Below are 18914 nucleotides of genomic sequence, written 5' to 3'. Positions count from 1 at the left end.
TTTATCCTCCCCCTCATCCATCACTCACGGTGCCGGAATCTCGCCTTCTTCGGCACATCCAAATGAATCAGTCATTATCCCGTCTGGCCTCTTTCTCTATCGCTATCGATCGGACCCTTCCTGTCTCAACTGCCCCTGTATCTATGCGGACCTGGCCCATTGCCTCTTCTATTGCCCGGCTGCTCAGCTGTCAGGTTCCTACCCCCCACCTTCTCTATCCATCGCCACGTGGCTCGACTGGCTTGGCGCTGAAGGGGAGGAAGAACAGCGACTTCTGGTCGCCCAGGCGGTCGACATGCTCGGCCTATAAATTAGGGTCGAATAAAGGCCTTTTTACTACTACTACTATTCTGATTACCACTGACAAACTTAATTTTTCCTCATGTTCGGGGTGAGTACACAGATATCGTTTCATACAGCTAATAACTGCCAACACAACTGAGTTGCCCCTAGCGGCCTGATCTCCGCAGCGCATCTCCTCAGCGCCTTCTCGGACGTAGTTTCCGCGCAGGCTTACGATCTTGAAGCGCTCCCAGCTCCCGGGGTCGTCGTTGGAGAAAAATTGGCCGCTGGAGACGAAAATGTGCGTGTAGATCAGGTAGTCGCAGGGCACCGAGGATAGGTCTTCGGTCGGCCCCGTGAAGGCGCTCACGGTGCAGAAGACAAAAGTCGTCGGCCGCTTGATCGGGACGGGCGTGGGCTTCTTCGTGGTCGTCGTCGTCGGCTCTGCAGGGAAGGCCAACACCGCAACGATTGCACAGGCAGCACTAGATGCCTTTAGCATAAAGCGTAACGCTATCCGCTTACCGCGTACTGCGAGCCGCCATTCCGCATGCGTAGATCGGTCTGAGGACGCTAGGTGGCGCCACGTTCCCGTCATCACCGTGCTAGCCTGCCGCGTCGGACCAATCAGCGCGTGCGCAGAGCGGGGCGCGGTAGGCAGTAAGCGGCAGTGGTACGCGCTATGCTAAAAGCATCTATTGACAGAGTGTGAGCGTCGTCCTGGCTATCGTTCGGCATAGGAGGCAAAGCATGAAGCGAGCCAGATCCAGCGAAACCAAAAGACACACCAAGCGAAGCCCGAGGGTAGGCAAAGGAAAACGTCATCAGTGTGGCCGCATGGGGCGATCATCATGGCGGCTATGACGTGAAGAGCGGTCAGGAAGTGTGAAAGGCAGTCTACAGGATGACCAAAATTAGGGTAAACGGATTTTTAAAAAAGAAAGCAAATAGCAGCAAGTACACATTAATGTAAATGGTTATGCGGCGAGGTGCACAGTGAGAAAAATCGTCATCGCAAGCTGAGTAATTAAATAAAATTAATTGACTGACTTTATGATCACTGCAGCTAGCGTGCATGTTTATACTGAAAACTTAGAGGCATTGGCATTCAGACTATTCCATTTTGTACAATTTTAGTAACGCCGCTGAGTCCTATAAGATGTCCTCTATCCATCCAGCAGCATGATACTTGTCGTGGCTATCAGGCACCGCACACTCTTCCCAAGATTAATTCCTGGGTTCGAATCCGACCATAGCTGAACCACTGCCAAATTTTTTGTTTATGCGACGCAGAAAAATCGCAAGCGCATCGCTGAAATCGCTCAGCGCGGCCAGTAATGCTCTGACGCATTAAAAAAAGCACCATCGCGCTTTCCACAGGCAACTGTGCGGGTGCTAAAAGGGGAATTCGTTTTTATTCCTTTCTTCAGGATGCAAATTAGGGGCACAGGTCACATTCAAGGCGGATGGTGCGTAAGAAAATACGGTACTCCCGCGATAATTTTACGCTTGTCTCCAGTTCCATCGACCAGTTGGTCCCACTGAGTAGGGGCACCATGGGTGTCGTAAGGGAGTAATTACTCATCAGCATCCACCCCAGAGCAGCAATACACTCGAAACAGAAAGGAGTAAAAAGGGAGTAAGTTATCCTATAGTGCGCACCTAGAGGATAACTTACTCCCTTTTTACTCCTTTCTGTTTAGAGTGTAAAAAGGAGTAAGTGATCCTCTAGCTCACACCATTTTATAAAAGGGTGTGAGCTAGAGGATAACATACTCCCTTTTTACTCCTTTCTGTTTAGAGTGTAAAAAGGAGTAAGTGATCCTCTAGCTCACACCATTTTATAAAAGGGTGTGAGCTAGAGGATAACTTACTCCCTTTTTACTCCTTTCTGTTTAGAGTGTAAAAAGGAGTAAGTGATCCTCTAGCTCACACCATTTTATAAAAGGGTGTGAGCTAGAGGATAACTTACTCCCTTTTTACTCCTTTCTGTTTAGAGTGTAAAAAGGAGTAAGTGATCCTCTAGCTCACACCATTTTATAAAAGGGTGTGAGCTAGAGGATAACTTACTCCCTTTTTACTCCTTTCTGTTTAGAGTGTAAAAAGGAGTAAGTGATCCTCTAGCTCACACCATTTTATAAAAGGGTGTGAGCTAGAGGATAACTTACTCCCTTTTTACTCCTTTCTGTTTAGAGTGTAAAAAGGAGTAAGTGATCCTCTAGCTCACACCATTTTATAAAAGGGTGTGAGCTAGAGGATAACTTACTCCCTTTTTACTCCTTTCTGTTTAGAGTGTAAAAAGGAGTAAGTGATCCTCTAGCTCACACCATTTTATAAAAGGGTGTGAGCTAGAGGATAACATACTCCCTTTTTACTCCTTTCTGTTTAGAGTGTAAAAAGGAGTAAGTGATCCTCTAGCTCACACCATTTTATAAAAGGGTGTGAGCTAGAGGATAACTTACTCCCTTTTTACTCCTTTCTGTTTAGAGTGTAAAAAGGAGTAAGTGATCCTCTGGCTCCCACCTTTTTATAAAAGGGTGTGAGCTAGAGGATAACTTACTCCCTTTTTACTCCTTTCTGTTTAGAGTGTAAAAAGGAGTAAGTGATCCTCTAGCTCACACCATTTTATAAAAGGATGTGAGCTAGAGGATAACTTACTCCCTTTTTACTCCTTTCTGTTTAGAGTGTAAAAAGGAGTAAGTGATCCTCTAGCTCACACCATTTTATAAAAGGGTGTGAGCTAGAGGATAACTTACTCCCTTTTTACTCCTTTCTGTTTATAGTGTATGTCAGCATGCACTCTAAACAGAAAGGAGTAAAAGGGAGTAAGTTATCCTCTAGTGCACACCCTTTTATAAAAGGCTGTGAGCTAGAGGATCACTTACTCCTTTTTACACTCTAAACAGAAAGGAGTAAAAGGAGCACGTTATCTTCTGAGCTAAAGGATAACTCACTCCCTTTTTACTCCTTTCTGTTTAGAGTGTATGTCCGTATACACTCTAAACAGAAAGGAGTAAAAAGGGAGTGAGTTATCCTCTAGCGCACATCCTTTTATAAAATGGTGTGAGCTAGAGGATCACTTACTCCTTTTTGCACTCTAAACAGAAAGGAGTAAAGGGAGCACGTTATCTTCTGAGCTAAAGGATAACTCACTCCCTTTTTACTCCTTTCTGTTTAGAGTGTATGTCCGTATACACTCTAAACAGAAAGGAGTAAAAAGGGAGTGAGTTATCCTCTAGCGCACATCCTTTTATAAAATGGTGTGAGCTAGAGGATCACTTACTCCTTTTTACACTCTAAACAGAAAGGAGTAAAAGGAGCACGTTATCTTCTGAGCTAAAGGATAACTTACTCCCTTTTTACTCCTTTCTGTTTAGAGTGTATGTCCGTATACACTCTAAACAGAAAGGAGTAAAAAGGGAGTGAGTTATCCTCTAGCGCACATCCTTTTATAAAATGGTGTGAGCTAGAGGATCACTTACTCCTTTTTACACTCTAAACAGAAAGGAGTAAAAGGAGCACGTTATCTTCTGAGCTAAAGGATAACTCACTCCCTTTTTACTCCTTTCTGTTTAGAGTGTATGTCCGTATACACTCTAAACAGAAAGGAGTAAAAAGGGAGTGAGTTATCCTCTAGCGCACATCCTTTTATAAAATGGTGTGAGCTAGAGGATCACTTACTCCTTTTTACACTCTAAACAGAAAGGAGTAAAAAGGGAGTAAGTTATCCTCTAGCTCACACCCTTTTATAAAATGGTGTGAGCTAGAGGATCACTTAATCTATTTTTACTCCCATATAGCCGTATTTGTTTAGACTGTTGTGCTACAAAGGAAAGCTATACAGCTACTACAGTAGCTTCGTAGTTGAAGAAAACCTACACGTTTGGGAGCTACAAAGTTTATGGGGAAGCCGTACAGCTTTCATTTGTAGCCGTATGGCTGCGGAGTAATGCAAAGGGGGGAGTCGCAGAAAGCAGGGGGCGGCAGAAAGTTAGGCGGGCGGATGAGATTAAGGAGTCTGCGGGGATACGGTGGCCGCAACTGGCAAACGACAGGTTAATTGGAGAGACATGGAAGAGCCCTTTGCCCTGCAGTGGGCGCAGTCAGGCTGATGATGATGATGCCTGCGTTGCACTTGGGTAGATGCTAATGATTGATTACTTCATTTCAAATCGATGCTGCACCTTGAGGGACTTTCCTTAAACACTGGACGAGCATGGGTACCCTGACGGTCGTTAGCTGGAGATAAATGCATGTGTGTGCACTGCTTGCTTCTGAATTTTTTCCGCATCCCTCCAGCGACCTTTGGCTCAAAGGAGCCTGCACGCTTTGGCCATAAGGCCTTCCCAAGATCAGATTACTCTCATCGATGTTCATTTTCGTGAAGGAGTTTTAAGGAGCAATTTCTGTCGTGAAAGTAGTGATTCAACGAATGCACTGCATCCCGAACTGGTGCTGTGCAAGAGCAATTACATATACATAAACCATTAGTCCACAAATTTATTGGAACAAAATCGATTTGAACTGCTTAGTTCGGCAACTGGTTATGACTAAATAACTTCGAACTTACCTTCCGTGGTCGTCTTCTTTTTGCCTGCAGAAAAATAAGAAAAAATTCGGAGGACACATAAGATATCCGACATAAGGGTATGACGCGGTGTCATTAATGGGTCCCTTCAGGGGCATGAGGTTTTCTTTGCGTGACACTTCGCGGACACGAACACTGTTCTTTATTTTAGTTTATTTTACCACAAGACACAAAAGGCCTCCCTTTAACCCAAGTCGAACTGAAGTTCTTCAGTGGTCGAGGGTCAGCACACCCAGCTCCGCGAACCAAGGCGCAGCGATTCGAGTCCCGGCTGAATCATTTTACTCTTTTCACCGAAACTGCTTTTCGTTCTTCAGAGTCATTACGTAATGGTGGCGAAATGACGTCACTATGCTGTAGACCAATGACGAATTGTGTAGTGACGTCATAACTGCTGTACCGTGTGATCATTACGGTTCGTTTGAATTACCCACGGGAGGTCATGTGGTTGTGATGTCAAGACCCTATCGACCAATCCTGATGTTATCGACGCCAACAATGCCGGCTTCTCCGCTGAACGAAACCCTTCACGCCACCGCGTTAGAAACGACGATTTGCTTAGACTCAGACAACGCTTATAATTATGAATGCGGACTTCAAGCGAAGCTTCACTTTATCATGCACACTCGTACATTGTTCTCATGTGCCTAAAACAACAGACGCAGCTTCATACACCGTCTTTCGTTCGTCCATCCGTTTGTTTGTTTTTGTTTGTTTGTTTTTACACTTGGGGCCATACATCCATTTCAGAGGCCAGTCGGTAGGAGGAAAGCGCAAGCAAACAACGCGAAGCGTATAACTACACATTAGGTTACTCACTTTTGTATAATGTTAGCCTTGTTAATAGTTAATGTTGATTGGTTCTTGCGTCATTTCCCCTTAATGTCTAAGTGCGCATGGTTTTGTCTTCTTTGCGTTTACACAAGTGAGCTTTGTTTGTGCGAAGTCTGGATCCTCGGTAACTTTAGCCCCGGTGTTATTTGCTGCTTCTATTTTTGACTCCCCGTGTGATCTTTACACTTATTAACACTCTTATACAGTTCTAAACTTCCGGCATGGCATAGTTACTGTAAACTTCTTCACGGAAATGGGAAGAAAATAGCAGTGCACTTATAGAGAACATATGCTAATGCAGTGTGAATAAAAATAGCAAATTTGGTTGATTTTCGAACGTTTATAAGGACGATGCAGCTGCTCACGCATACATGGGTACATGCAATAAACAGACAGCAAAACTCAAAACCTTCCCGTCACTTGCTTATGTGACGCAATCAAGCACGCCCTTTAAAATTTCAGGCTGTTTTTGCAGGGAAGGCTATGCTTTGCAGTGGATAGCCCCAAAATAGGTACCTTTGCCGGGTGACACTGACATTTCACTGAAAAACATGTCACGAAATGCAACTTGTGCAATCCTGTGAGGATGTAATATTCTCTGTCGAGTACGAACAAAATCTAGGAGGGGGGGGGGGGGGGGGGGAATGGGGGGTGAGCTTAAGTCATCTTATGAGCGGAATGCGACAGCTTTAGATTTAACATTAATCGCAGCTTCTGCTGTCACTTCTGCGTTTGTTTGCGTTAAGTTTCTTTGCAACTGTCGGTCCATCAACTGCCATATTCGGGCTGCTGCTGTAGAAGGTATCCGCTATGTTTTGTCTGCGACGACATTTGTATATGCCACATTTTTTCCCGATTTTTTTTTCAATTTTTTATCTAGGCTGCTGTAAGAAACTAGGTGGCTCACAACCAGGCGGCCAGGTTGTAATGACGTCAGAAGGTCCCGTGACCTCTATCGACCAATCAGCGAATGCCGTGATAACGGACATCGACCCGCTTTCGTTGCGACGACAGCTCAATGCTGTCGCAAACCGTCTGCGCGGTACGAGATACGCCAGGCATTCGTGACAAACTTTCCATAAGAGAAGCGCGTGTCTAAGGACAGGAATAAGGAGCCCATATGATGTGTCAGAAACATACATGCTTTCAACGTGTTTTCCGTATAATTTCCGTATGAAGCATGACGTCATACGGAGTCCATATGTATGTCGACATTTAAGCCCAGCAAACCCAAACCACAAACCTCTCAGAGACGTCTAACTAGACGTCTCTGAGAGGTTTGTGGTTTGCTGGGAGGATGCGTTGCCCGCGTAGTCCATACAGACTCTGCGTATTATCGGATCCGTATGATCTCCGTATGACCCACGCGGAAAATGCACGCAGTTGTGAGAATCGTCACATGTAAACGTCCCGCCAAGATGGCAAGGTGAGTTATAACTTGCTGGCTGTATTCTAGCTTTCCTGCTTTCCTTGTATTCGATAGAAATGAACCCTGTGCGAATGTGAACTGGAACCTCAGGAAATCTGCCAGTAGTTTACGGAGTGATGAAGGCCGTGCAGTAAAAAGGTGAGTATTATAGATCAGTAAATACGGCAATATATCCAGGAGGAAAGTTTTGAAAAGCTTCAGAATGCTTACGTCTACCACCTCCGCCGCCACCGCCACCGCCGCCGCCGCCTCCGCCTCCGGAGCCGTCATCGTCGGAGTCGCCGCTTTGAGCGTCACTCCCTGCATGGTTAGGACAGTGAAGATCTATTAACGAAGATGCCCTGCACGCTTCCTATCAGAATGCTCAAAAGAAAACCTCCAGAACTGACTCTATACTCCGTTTCATACACAGCAGGCAACGCTGCCAAAGCTAGAGCGGCTGTTCGCGCAGGCTAGGTCCGCACGCAAAAAGTAGTTCGCCATACAACCAAAGAAAACACACACATAATTCGTAGCTGCAGATCTTAAGTGCCGTAACTGGCACCTCCTGGACTTCGTTTTACCTCTTGCAACATTTTCGTCCTGCGACTCGTCGAGGTTTCGAGAAGCAAAAAGTACAGGTGGCGGTATGATACGCGGTTGGTAGGACGAATCGCTTATACTAAATCCGCGCCCAAAAAGTAGTTCACACTCCGTGAAAATTATGGCCAGAGAGCCCTAACACTGAGCGCCTCACAGCTTCGACCGTGATTTCGAAAGCTACTACATCGTTTTATACCGCTCTTTGTATTCGTCCAAACAATGACCGGAGTTTCGAGAAGAACGAATGATACGTGGCGGAGTAATACAGTTTCGCGGACGCACTACTTCAGCAACCTCCGCAGCGTTGCCTGAGAGAGGGAAGGCAGATGGTCTCTCGACACTCACAAAGCAAACAAGGGAGGGGAAAGCATATTGGAGCTTGCCAACGTTTCGATAAGAGCACTTGTCTTCGTTTGGGCAAAGCGTTCACCACTTGAGCGGATAAAATAGGGTCCTCCCTCCGAGGTCAAAAGACCCTCATCTTAACTGAATGTAATTGAATTTATTTATTTGATTAATTCAGTAATTTACTAATTCAATTCGATTAAATTACCGATCAGCTTGTGAGGTAATCCTCCAACTCAACTAAATCACTATTTCGTTCAATGAATTAATTACCCATTTAATTGATCAGTTCGATGCGTTAATTATTCATGCATGCTAATTATATAGTTATTTAACCAACTGTTCCCCGTGTACTGTACGATGTCAGCGCACGTTAAAGAACTCCAGTTGATCAAAACTTCCGGAGCCCTTCACTACAGCGTCCCTCATATAGCCTTAGTTGCTTTGGGACGTTAAACCCCATAAACTAAACTAACCAACTGTTCTATTAATTGCCCCTATAATGGATTATTGACAGTCCGCGCAGACACGCTCGGCAGACATGCCCTGTAACGCCACTCATGAGGCAAAAATGCTTTCGCATTAATATGCTAAGAAAATTTCTATTGCAGCGTCTCAGGAGGATACCTAAACGAATCTTGCACCACGGACACGTGGTGGTGCAGAGGGCACCGAGGGCAAGTAATGTACCTGGGTCTGTGACCAGGAGGTATACGAGGACCAGCAGCAGCAGCACAATGATACCGGCGATGGTGAGCTTCTTGGATGATGAGCCGCCCCCTCTGCGCATGGCAAAAAAAAATGGGTGTGGTTTAACTCAGGTTAAAGCTGGAGTGACGCGAGAACTCCGCTCAGTCGCCTACTTATACAGTTGCGACACCTCTCCCCCTCTCCACTCCCCCCTCCCCCCCCCCCACTCGACACGGCGCATGCGCATAGTTATTGCAGCTCGATTTCGCCGGCGCGCCGATCCGCCGGCAGTAGCATCTGCTCCGCACCACGTGACCAACCCACGTGACCAACGGCGCCGCCACGGAGCTCAAGGAGTGCCACGCCGAAGGCTCGAAGAGCTGGCGTAGTGTAGCTCTCGCTACAAAAACTCTCAAAGCATCCGCCCTACATGCAATGCAAACGCCTGCATCGGCGGCCGAGGCCATAGGTATTTAAGTAGCTATGTTGGGAATTCACTTATGTGCACTAAAAGCGATTAGCGATGGGGACCAAAGGGCCGGAAGCCACTAGAGGAGCAGTATCTTGTCATCTGGTCCTCGTCTGGTTTTGGAGCTATCACGCCTTGTACGTTGGTCCTTACCCTCAGCGCTCTATAGGACAAGACCGCACGGCAGTTGTGTTTCGTCATCTGATCCACATATTCCGCTTTTAGTCCTATGCTCCCTCACCTCCCTCTTTCTGGTCCTTTGGTGTCTAGTAAGTTCGTTTTTGATCTTGCTATGAGCTCTTCGTCGTATGTGCTGCCCTCTGAATCCTAGCCGCTCTCTCTAGAGCACAGTACACCTCACTCGCTGTAGTATATTTCCTTCTGGTCCTTGCCCTCTAGAAGACCGGAGGACAAGGCACCACAAGCCACTGTGGTGTATTTTGCACTCGTCTTCGCTTTATTTGTTTTTTTTTACACGGTGTTGCCAAGTGAGTATTGGCACTTCGCGAGGGTTGACCGGCCGAGTGTTTCAGCGAATACCTTCAGTGATGTTTAAATCTGCGAGAGGATTCTTTTTTTTTTAATGCAATAGCATTAAAACCCACATGTCGTAGAAATATGTCCGCCCGGCTGAAGCCTCGGTTGGCAGGTTGCAAAGCGAAGAGAAGGAAGTCTCTCTCCACTTTCGGAGGAGATGCAAAGGAGACGAAAAGTGGCAGAGAGAAGATATAGGTGTGCGCCTAGCTAAGGAGCCGCCGCGGTGGCTCAGTGATTACGGCGCTTGGCTACGGACCCGAAAGACGCGGGTTCGATCCCGGCCGCGGAGGTCGCATTGCAATGGAGGCGAAATACTAGGGGCCCGTGTACTGTGCGATGTCAGTGCACGTTAAAGAACCTCAGGGGGTCGAAATTTCCGGAGCCCTTCACTACGGCGTCCCTCATAGCCTGAGTCGCTTTGGGACGTTAAACCCCCCAAAACCATAAACCTAAGCCTTGCTAAGTAGTTAAAGCGAGTAAGTCTCAAACTGCTCGAGCCCGCTTGCTGCTCAACCACGCGCTTATTTCTCAACAGAGAGACACACGAGACAGAAGCAGTTGATACTTACTTCGCAGCTCCTGGTAAAATTTAAAAAAAGAAGCGCGTCGGTCAGACAGCGCGTGAGATGAGAACACTGCACCGACATTCGAGAGTTTTAGCATAGCGCAATCCGAGGCCGCTATACCGCTTTCAGGTTCGGTGAGGCGCCAACTGCGCATGCGCGGAGGGGTGCACGCGCAAGCCTGCCAACGCAAGCACAGCTGGGTTCCAGCGTGACCGGATCACGGTATAGCAAAAATACGGACTGCGCTATGCTAAAACTCTCTAATGAAGACATCAGCGCGCCGTGTAAGCGGAAAACGTCAAAGGAGAAGTCGGCCTATATAGTGCTAAAACTGCTGCATCAACACAGGCAAAAAAGTACCTAGCAGCTCAGAGGTATACTCACTAGTCATTACTATCACGCAAATAGCTGGTGAATGTTTGCTTTAAGGTTGATTTTTTTTTTTTTGCAGAAGTTTATTCGCAACGCATAGCCGCATGACGCTAACTTGGGCAGCGAAAAATGTAAGGCAGTAACTAGGAGCAGTTTCGCTGAACGCAGAATCGGGCCAAACCGAAAGAGGGCGTTTGATTCGAATGGCTATATCCACCTGGAACGAATCTGCAATTATTTGGTAAAGTAACCATTCTGTAAAAACCGGGAGGCAGTTGTTTCGTTAGGCTGAGAACTACGCTAAGCCGAGAATGCATTCGTGGCTGTGGGAAGTCGCAATTATTTCTCACTGTGGGAATTTCGTAGGACCGGGAACTGCACAGAAACTGATAAAGATTTAAGTTTGGCTAGTTCGTAGTCGGTATCACTCATATTGACTAGCGAAATTCACACACACAGGACAAGAGAAGGCGACAGAACACACGCTTTCTCTACTACTATAGTTACTATTTCTCGTACTAGCGTGTGTTCTGTCGCCTTCTCTTGTCCTGTGTGTGTGAATTTCGCTAGTCAGTATGTGTGATACCGACTACCACTGCACAGAGCCGAATTCTGACGTTATATGAGCAAGTGGAATGGACACAGAGGCGTCGTATAACTCGTGACGCAGTATAATTTGCATTTGCGCTTCTACTTACCTGCGCCCGCCGTTCCAGTGTCTGCAATAAGACAGGAGGATAAGTTGAGACGGAGCACAAGATCAGGGCGTCACTCTTTAGGGGGAGCGGCTGTGGAATCGCGCACTTATGACCGTAGCGGTCTAACATTGCAACAGGGAAGCAGCATGGATGAACGCTTCTTGTTTAAAATAGTATATATAGCAGACGCGAGAGTCTGCAGTGAAGCTCCGCCCACATTCAGGACCGCCGCACAGAATTCCTCCGCGACCAAAATGTAGTCCCTTTCTAAAACTTTCTTTGTTACTTAAACAATAAGCTAAGCACCAGGCGGAACTACATGTTCAAGAATGTTGATGACTTAATTTTGATTGTTTAACACGGACAAACGTTAAAAACCTGATTTCGCTTACTGTTGTGGTTGGTCAGCGGAGTAACACAGGACGCCGCGGATCGCGGTCCATTGTTACCAACTGCTTTTTTTTTTTTAAGTTGCGTCCTATTACAGCGTTGAACACATTCAGCATTGTGTTGCGCACAAAGAGAGTGGGTGCGTTCGACAAGTGAACACGCCACATCCAAAGCGCCCACGGCGAAGCCGCCTAATGCAGTCAGGGAGGAGCAAGAAAAAACATGCCTGCACTTACCCACGGTGGACATCTCAGACATACTTGACATTTCTGAAAGAACAGGGGAAAAGAAAAAAAGGACATGTAGATTTCTGGCGTCGCAAAGTCATCTCATTACATGAAGCACAACACCGCAAGGTCCATCGTAGGGGGCATAGCACGGAATATCATCATCATCAGCCCGACTACGTCCAGTCTACGTCTGTCCCTCACTTGAAAGAAAAAACTGGTAATGGCGCAAGAAACGGGGACACAGAAGGCACACAAATGACAGGACTGACACCAACTTTACCTTGTCCTTCACTTGACCTTGTCCTTCACCAGCTGCGACCACCTTATCCCCGCATTCCTAATTCCCCCCGCCCACCTGAATCTCTACCGCTTCCAGCTACGGTTACCCTCTCTTGGAATCCGGTCCTTTAGCCTAGAGGACCTCACCGTTACATACCCTGCTCATGTCAGTTTCTTCGCCTTGATTTCTCCTAGAAAATCATTACAGATTTAGAGTAGCGCAAGCCAATGCCGCTACCTCGCGCCACTAGTGCGCACGCCCTGATTGGTCCCGATCTGGCGCCTTCTGGACGGCCTGCGACTGTACACTGACGCCGTGGCGCAGTGATGAGGGACGCCATAGTGAAGGGCTTCAGAAATTTCGACTGCCTGGGGTTCTTTAACGTAGAAAGGAGGGACTCGCCCTAAGGGCCGGTCAAGAGCACAGGAACCATACCAAACTAGACCTAAGCGGCATACACTTGAAGCTCGTCAAAGAACCCCAGGTGGTTGAAATTTCCGGAGCCATCCACTACGGCGTCCCTCATAGCCTGAGTCGCTTTGCTCGACCTAAGGGCTAGGCAAGAGCCCAGGAACCATACCAAACTAGGCCTAAGCGGCATACACTTGAAGCTCGTCAAAGAACCCCAGGTGGTCGAAATTTCCGGAGCCCTCCACTACGGCGTCCCTCACAGCCGGAGTCGCTGTGGATCGTTAGACCCTCATAAACCAAAGCAAACCAGTTTAAGCTCGACGTTGGTAGAGCTGAAACCGCGAAACGATGGGAAGCTGCGGTCCAGGGGCAAACCGGTCACGCGAGGCACTCGGTTCGCCCAGATAACCTCGCAGTCGTGCTCGCAGCGAAGAAATGTGGCTCGCGAATCAGCGGCACTGACCGGTCATCTTGTCGGCTGTGGGCGAGGAGCTCCCTCGACGTTCGCAGAAACGGTTCTTCTTCTTGCCGGGCTCGTGCCCCTCTGATCGCCGGCCGACTCGCGAGCGGCACGCTTACGTCATCTACATCTTCCCTCCACCTGGCGGCCACGAGAGACGGGGGAAAAAAGAAGTTGTCGAGGTAGCGGCACAGCTGTGGACGTGCAAATGTATACACGCTGCTACTCGGTTAGGTTTGGTTTGGTTTATTGGGGTTTAACGTCCCGAAGCAACTCAGGCTATGAGGGACGCCGTAGTGAAGGGCTCCGGAAATTTCTGCCACCTGGGGTTCTTTAACGTGCACTGAAATCGCACAGCACACGGGCCTCTAGAATTTCGCCTTCATCGAAATTCGGCCGCCGCGGCCGGGATCGAACCCGCGTCTTTCGGGTCAGCAGCCAAGCGCTGTAACCACTGAGCCACCGCGGCGGAGCTGTTACAGGGTTACAGTAGCTGTGAATTTTTAACCTCGGCGCAGGACGGAAGGCCTGGCCATTATCGGTAGTGTATTTATGGTCTATGGCGCATGGGGGTTTAACGTCCCAACGCGACTGAGGCTATGAGAGACGCCGTCGTGGAGGGCTCCGGTTTCATTTTGAAAAATGTATCACTCAAGGTAAGGCGCGGTAGGAAGGGGCGCTAGAACCTGTGTTGCCCTTAAATGTGCCCACGATAGTTCTCCACACCGATATTTTCCATTATCATCATCAGCAGCAGCAGCCCCCTGATACGTCCACTGCAATACAAAGGCAACCGTGTCCTGTGACACCCCTCCTGCTATGCTTACGTTCTCCAAAAACTAACCCATTCGTTATCCTGCCTTCGCATTACATGCCCCACCAATGCCCACTTCTTCCAGCTGATTTCAGCTACGAAGCCATCAACTCGCATTTGCTCCTAGTACCTTAGAACACTGCATGGGTCTGGCCCTGGGTCGTGCCCGGGTCTGAAGCAGCGAGCCTGCACATAGAGGGCCTAGGTCCCGGCTTTCAAGTGGTTATTGCAGTACGAAGTATACATTTCGGGCGTTCTGGCAGCGACACATATGGAATAGTGCCTATAGATAGGGTATTTGCTTATTTTTGTGTGTGTGTCTAACAATTATCGCTGCATTTTTCTCGCGCGATAAAAGTTACAAACAACACTCTCTTTTTTTCCCCCTTCACCATGATGACCCGGAACGTCTCCGAAATGAAAGAATCCCGGAGCTAAAATCTTTCCAGGGGGGTCTTCGTTGACGCGGAATGAGAGAAAGGTTAAATATACGTCATTCGTAGACCGAGTTTGATCAGCGTCACTCACTATGCAATGTTCAAGTTACTTCGGAAGCGCCCGCCTGGCCGCGTCCGCCAGAGCTTGCACACAAAGTTTGATCTCAACATGCTCTTAGTAGCCAGTGCTCTCCGATGAAAATGTATGGCGGCATCCTGAAAAGCTGTGAGAGGATAAATACCGGCCGCGGTGGCTCAGTGGTTAAGGCGCTCGGCTATCGAGCCGGAGTACCCGGGTTCGAACCCGACTGCGGGTCCGCGTTTCGGTGGAGGGGAAACGCACAAAAGGCGCCCATGTTCTGTGCGATGTCAATGCGAAATTATCCGGAGCTCTCCACTAACGGCATCCCTCATATCCTGAGGCCGCCGCGGTGGCTCAGTGGTTATGGCGCTCGGCTTCTGACCCGAAAGACGCGGGTTCTATCCCTGCCGCGGCGGTTGAATTTCTATGGAGGCGATATTCTAGAGGCCCATGCACTGTGCGATGCCAGTGCGCGTTAAAGAACCCCAGGTGGTCGAAACTTCCGGAGCCCTTCACTACGGCGTCACTCATAGCCGGAGACGCTTTGGGACGTAAAACGCCATAAACCAACCAACCTCATAGCCTGAGTCACTCTGGGACGGTAAACCCCGAAAAACCAAACCAAAGTAAATATTTCGAATACTCGTGCTGCGCAAAAGAAAAGTAGCTGAACGGCACAACATCTGCAAATCCATTTAGTTATCTGACGTACAAGACTGTGGCGTACAGAACGAAGGGCAGCACCCCAAAGCAAGCTAGGCCACTAAACGCAAGCGTTCCTGAAGTTTTGTTCCCAAGCGACGAAGCCTTCGAGCTAGGAGCAGAAATTTGGTTCACTTATAGCTGCAGTCGAAGATCGGAAGCGTTTTGCAATGGTAATGAACAGGCGGGGACAGGAAGACACGAAGGAGACGGATGCTGGCACTTCAAATGATTTTTTTATTGAGAGCATGGCAGTAAGCTTCACTGGCTCATGCGCTGCACGGGGAACTTCAACCAGACAGCATTCCATGGCAAGAGAGCACTTACCATGTAAATTAGTTCAAGTCCAGCGGGCGTCTCGTCCGCGCCTTTATGCACTATAGTCTCCTTTATCCCCGCACACTCACCGATTGACTTACGCATTCATTCATTCATTCATTCATTCATTCATTCATTCATTCATTCATTCATTCATTCATTCATTGACAGGCTAGCTGATTGATTATTGGGATGTCTAAATGATTTAATAAACAGTTAGTGCACTTATTAGTAGGGCTGTGCGAATATCAAATTTTTCGAATACGAATCGAATACGAATACTTGGTTCCGAATATCGAATCGAATATCGAATAATCAAGAACAGATGCATTTAACCACTACAAAACGTTTATTTGAGCCCCCAAGAACATCACAGTTTAACTATCAATGATTAAATGAACACAAAAGGTGTGTGTGGCTGCACAAAAAGCATCAAAGCCTCGAACATTCTTCTTAGAAGAGTGGAAATATCAGAGAAGGTGGCTAGTACACAGCACTGATTAAGGCTAGCTTGCCATAAGCACAAAAGCGCGTTGCTGGGATGAACATAATAGGTTATCGAGAAGGGAAAACCCGCTGCTCCACATGGTCAGGCAGAAGTAGCTCCCTTAACGACTCCTCCAGCCACAGAAAATGCCCTCCCACTTGGCACTGAACTGGCACGTATTGCGAGGCACTTCGTGCACAGCTCTGACTATACCAGCTTCGCAGGTATAGCCACAAAGAAGCTGATCAGCGCAGTCAGCTACGCCATGGCCCAACGTTACGCATTGCTCTAGGCGCCGCCGTGTTATGTCTCTGTCGAAAGGACTTGCGGACCGATATGAACGCCGGTGCTGACAATAGAATATTCGGCTAGATACGTATATTCGCGTCGGATCGAATATTCGAAACAACACGAATACTTGGATTTCGAATCGAATACGAATACTAAGAATATAATATTCGAACTATATTCTAAAATTTCGAATATTCGCACACCCCTACTTATTAGCGAACAGAGACAGACAGACAGAGACAGACAGAGACAGACAGACAGAGAGACAGAGAGACAGACAGACAGACAGAGAGACAGACAGACAGACAGACAGACAGACAGACAGACAGACAGACAGACACAGACAGACAGACAGACAGACAGACAGACAGACAGACAGACAGACAGACAGAGACAGACAGACAGACAGACAGAGACAGACAGACATACAGACAGACAGACAGACAGACAGACAGACAGACAGACAGACAGACAGACAGACAGAGACTGACCGACCGACTGACAGAGACTGACCGACCGACTGACAGAGACTGACCGACCGACTGAATGACTGACTGACTGACTGACTGATTGATTGATTGATTGATTGATTGATTGATTGATTGATTGATTGATTGATTGATTGAAAACGTCTTATTGCATGAAAGGATTGGACTTGATGCTTTGGGATATAATGACCTCCTCCAAGTGCCCTGTGTGAAGGTGCATCGGGGGAACGGGCACAGGATCCGTCTCTGATCTCAGCAAAACTTCGAGATATCCAATATCGAAGATTTGGATCGAATGTCAAATATTTTGCTTTTCGTTCGAACGTACGAAATTAACGAATATTCTCGGAAGTCTGCACTAGCTAGCCTTGTTTCCGCAGCAAAACTAAACCATTGCAAATAAATGTAACACAGTGCAAGGGGCTAGGGAGAAAAAAATGACTGTGGCAACGTTAAAAGAGCAGGAAGAAAACAAAGGCGAGTAACTGATATTCAAACGGAATTTGACAGGAGGGGGGGGGGGGGGGGGGGGGGTTGTAATAAGTAGGGCCCGGAAATTTAGGCACTAAAGAACCCCGAAATAGGCAGGCATCTAGGCTCTAAAAAATATTGAAATAGGCGCTATAAAGCAAAAATAGGCGCTTTGGAAAGTACTCTTTATTCATAAGTACAAGATTTGTAAGTGAAGCACGGAGTGTACGCAGTCCAGCTGAAGCAATAAAGCGCATTCTAGGGTTTTCGAACTTGAAGCTCATTCGGTTTTCGCTAAGCATAGCTTTGCACTTTAAAAGGCTTCTGTTGAGATCACATGAACTTAGTGGCGCGAACCTGAGACATTGGAGTTGATAAAACCTTAGGACTTCAGGTGATGTGGCCGTATCGTCTCCGCGTAAAAAGTTTCTGATTCGGAATATTGTTTCTAGGCATCTATTTTTTTCTACCAATTGTTGCATCTTCGTGGAAGCAGTAGCGCCCTTTCCTTCCAGTCCCCGAAATGCTGCTGGTACTTCTGCCACTTCAACGATTAATCTATTGAGAGTCCAGCCTTTTCTAACTTTTCACCCTTTCCGTCAATGTTGCAAAGTTTGCACTAATGTGTGTCAGGTCTCTTTCCAAACTCGCCTCTTGCTACACTTCGAGATAAACACTTCGTTACACTGCGTTGGGTTATAATAAGGTAGCGGATTTCAATATAACGAGAACGTAGCAGGGGAAGGCAAGGAGTGAGGAGGCCGAATCAATCAATCAATCAATCAGTCGATAAGGTAAGGTTAGGTTAGTGGTGTCAGGTGGCCACAGCCGGCAGAGAACAGGGTTAACTGGAGACCAGTGAGAGAGGTCATTGACCTTAAGGGGACGTGACCACAGAGACTTTGGAACGGGCCCTCCTATCCCAACACTTCTCCAATGAAGGCAGCACCCCCCCCCCCCCCCCCCCAATCTCCAACTGCTCGCACTCGGATTAGATTTCTGACAAACGCTTCAACTCTACGACGTTATTAATGTAAAGCCCAGTTTGGCTCAGCTAGTTGGCTTTCTAGCCAGACGTACAGCGTTTCGTTTGACTAAACCTCAAGCAATTAAGTTCCCAACAGAAGTCGTTGTTTGACCAACCCCTGCTCACGAGCATATATAGTTAAAGAGCAACTGCAGCACTTTTTGAGAATTTTGCAATATTCAAGAATTCAAGTCTATGTAGGCTGTAGGTAAAGCATGCCAATTATTTTTGCACTAGCATTTAAAATAGTGACGTAATCGACAATTAAATTTCGCACTTCTTCTCAATGCCCCGGACCAATGCGGGGAAATTCAGCGCGACGTCACGGAAGGTATGATTTCAAATTACCGCTGTCAATGTTCGGCGGTATTTGCCTTCGGTGGCGTTGGTTTTTTTTTTCTTTCCTTCAAAGCAGGCGTTTATGAGTTCGAATGTACCGGTGCTATCGATGACGTCATTACGTGCCCCCCCCCCCCCCCCCCCCCCCCCCACTTGGCGTTGTGCGCTGCGGAGAAGCTGGAAGGGCGTCGCGATTTTAATCGGCGATTACATCACTATTTCACACGCTAGCCCAAAAAGACTTCGCATGCATTACCTGCAAGATTCACGCATTCGACCTTTTTAAACTCGTTGA

At 47.5% G+C, this 18914-nt stretch overlaps 1 protein-coding gene across 1 annotated transcript in view; it reads right to left on the bottom strand.

The window, feature by feature from the left end:
• The window catches only part of LOC149366634 (uncharacterized), a 28891-nt gene extending 15718 nt beyond the window's left edge, over positions 1 to 13173 (bottom strand). Inside the window, exons 1-7 of the mRNA XM_089571521.1 lie at positions 13167 to 13173; positions 12019 to 12031; positions 11393 to 11413; positions 8751 to 8842; positions 7344 to 7433; positions 4853 to 4876; positions 518 to 726 (exon numbers count right to left, since the gene is read on the bottom strand). Of these exons, the coding sequence (XP_089427647.1) occupies positions 518 to 726; positions 4853 to 4876; positions 7344 to 7433; positions 8751 to 8842; positions 11393 to 11413; positions 12019 to 12031; positions 13167 to 13173 (456 nt within the window). The remainder of the gene's footprint in view (positions 1 to 517; positions 727 to 4852; positions 4877 to 7343; positions 7434 to 8750; positions 8843 to 11392; positions 11414 to 12018; positions 12032 to 13166) is intronic.
• Between the last annotated feature and the right edge of the window lie 5741 nt (positions 13174 to 18914).

The sequence above is a fragment of the Amblyomma mixtum genome, chromosome 1, assembly GCF_055824585.1.
Source record: "Amblyomma mixtum isolate Tamu chromosome 1, ASM5582458v1, whole genome shotgun sequence".
Classification (NCBI taxonomy): domain Eukaryota; kingdom Metazoa; phylum Arthropoda; class Arachnida; order Ixodida; family Ixodidae; genus Amblyomma; species Amblyomma mixtum.
Note: the sequence above shows the minus strand (reverse complement) of the source record. Positions and strands in the feature narration are given on the sequence as shown.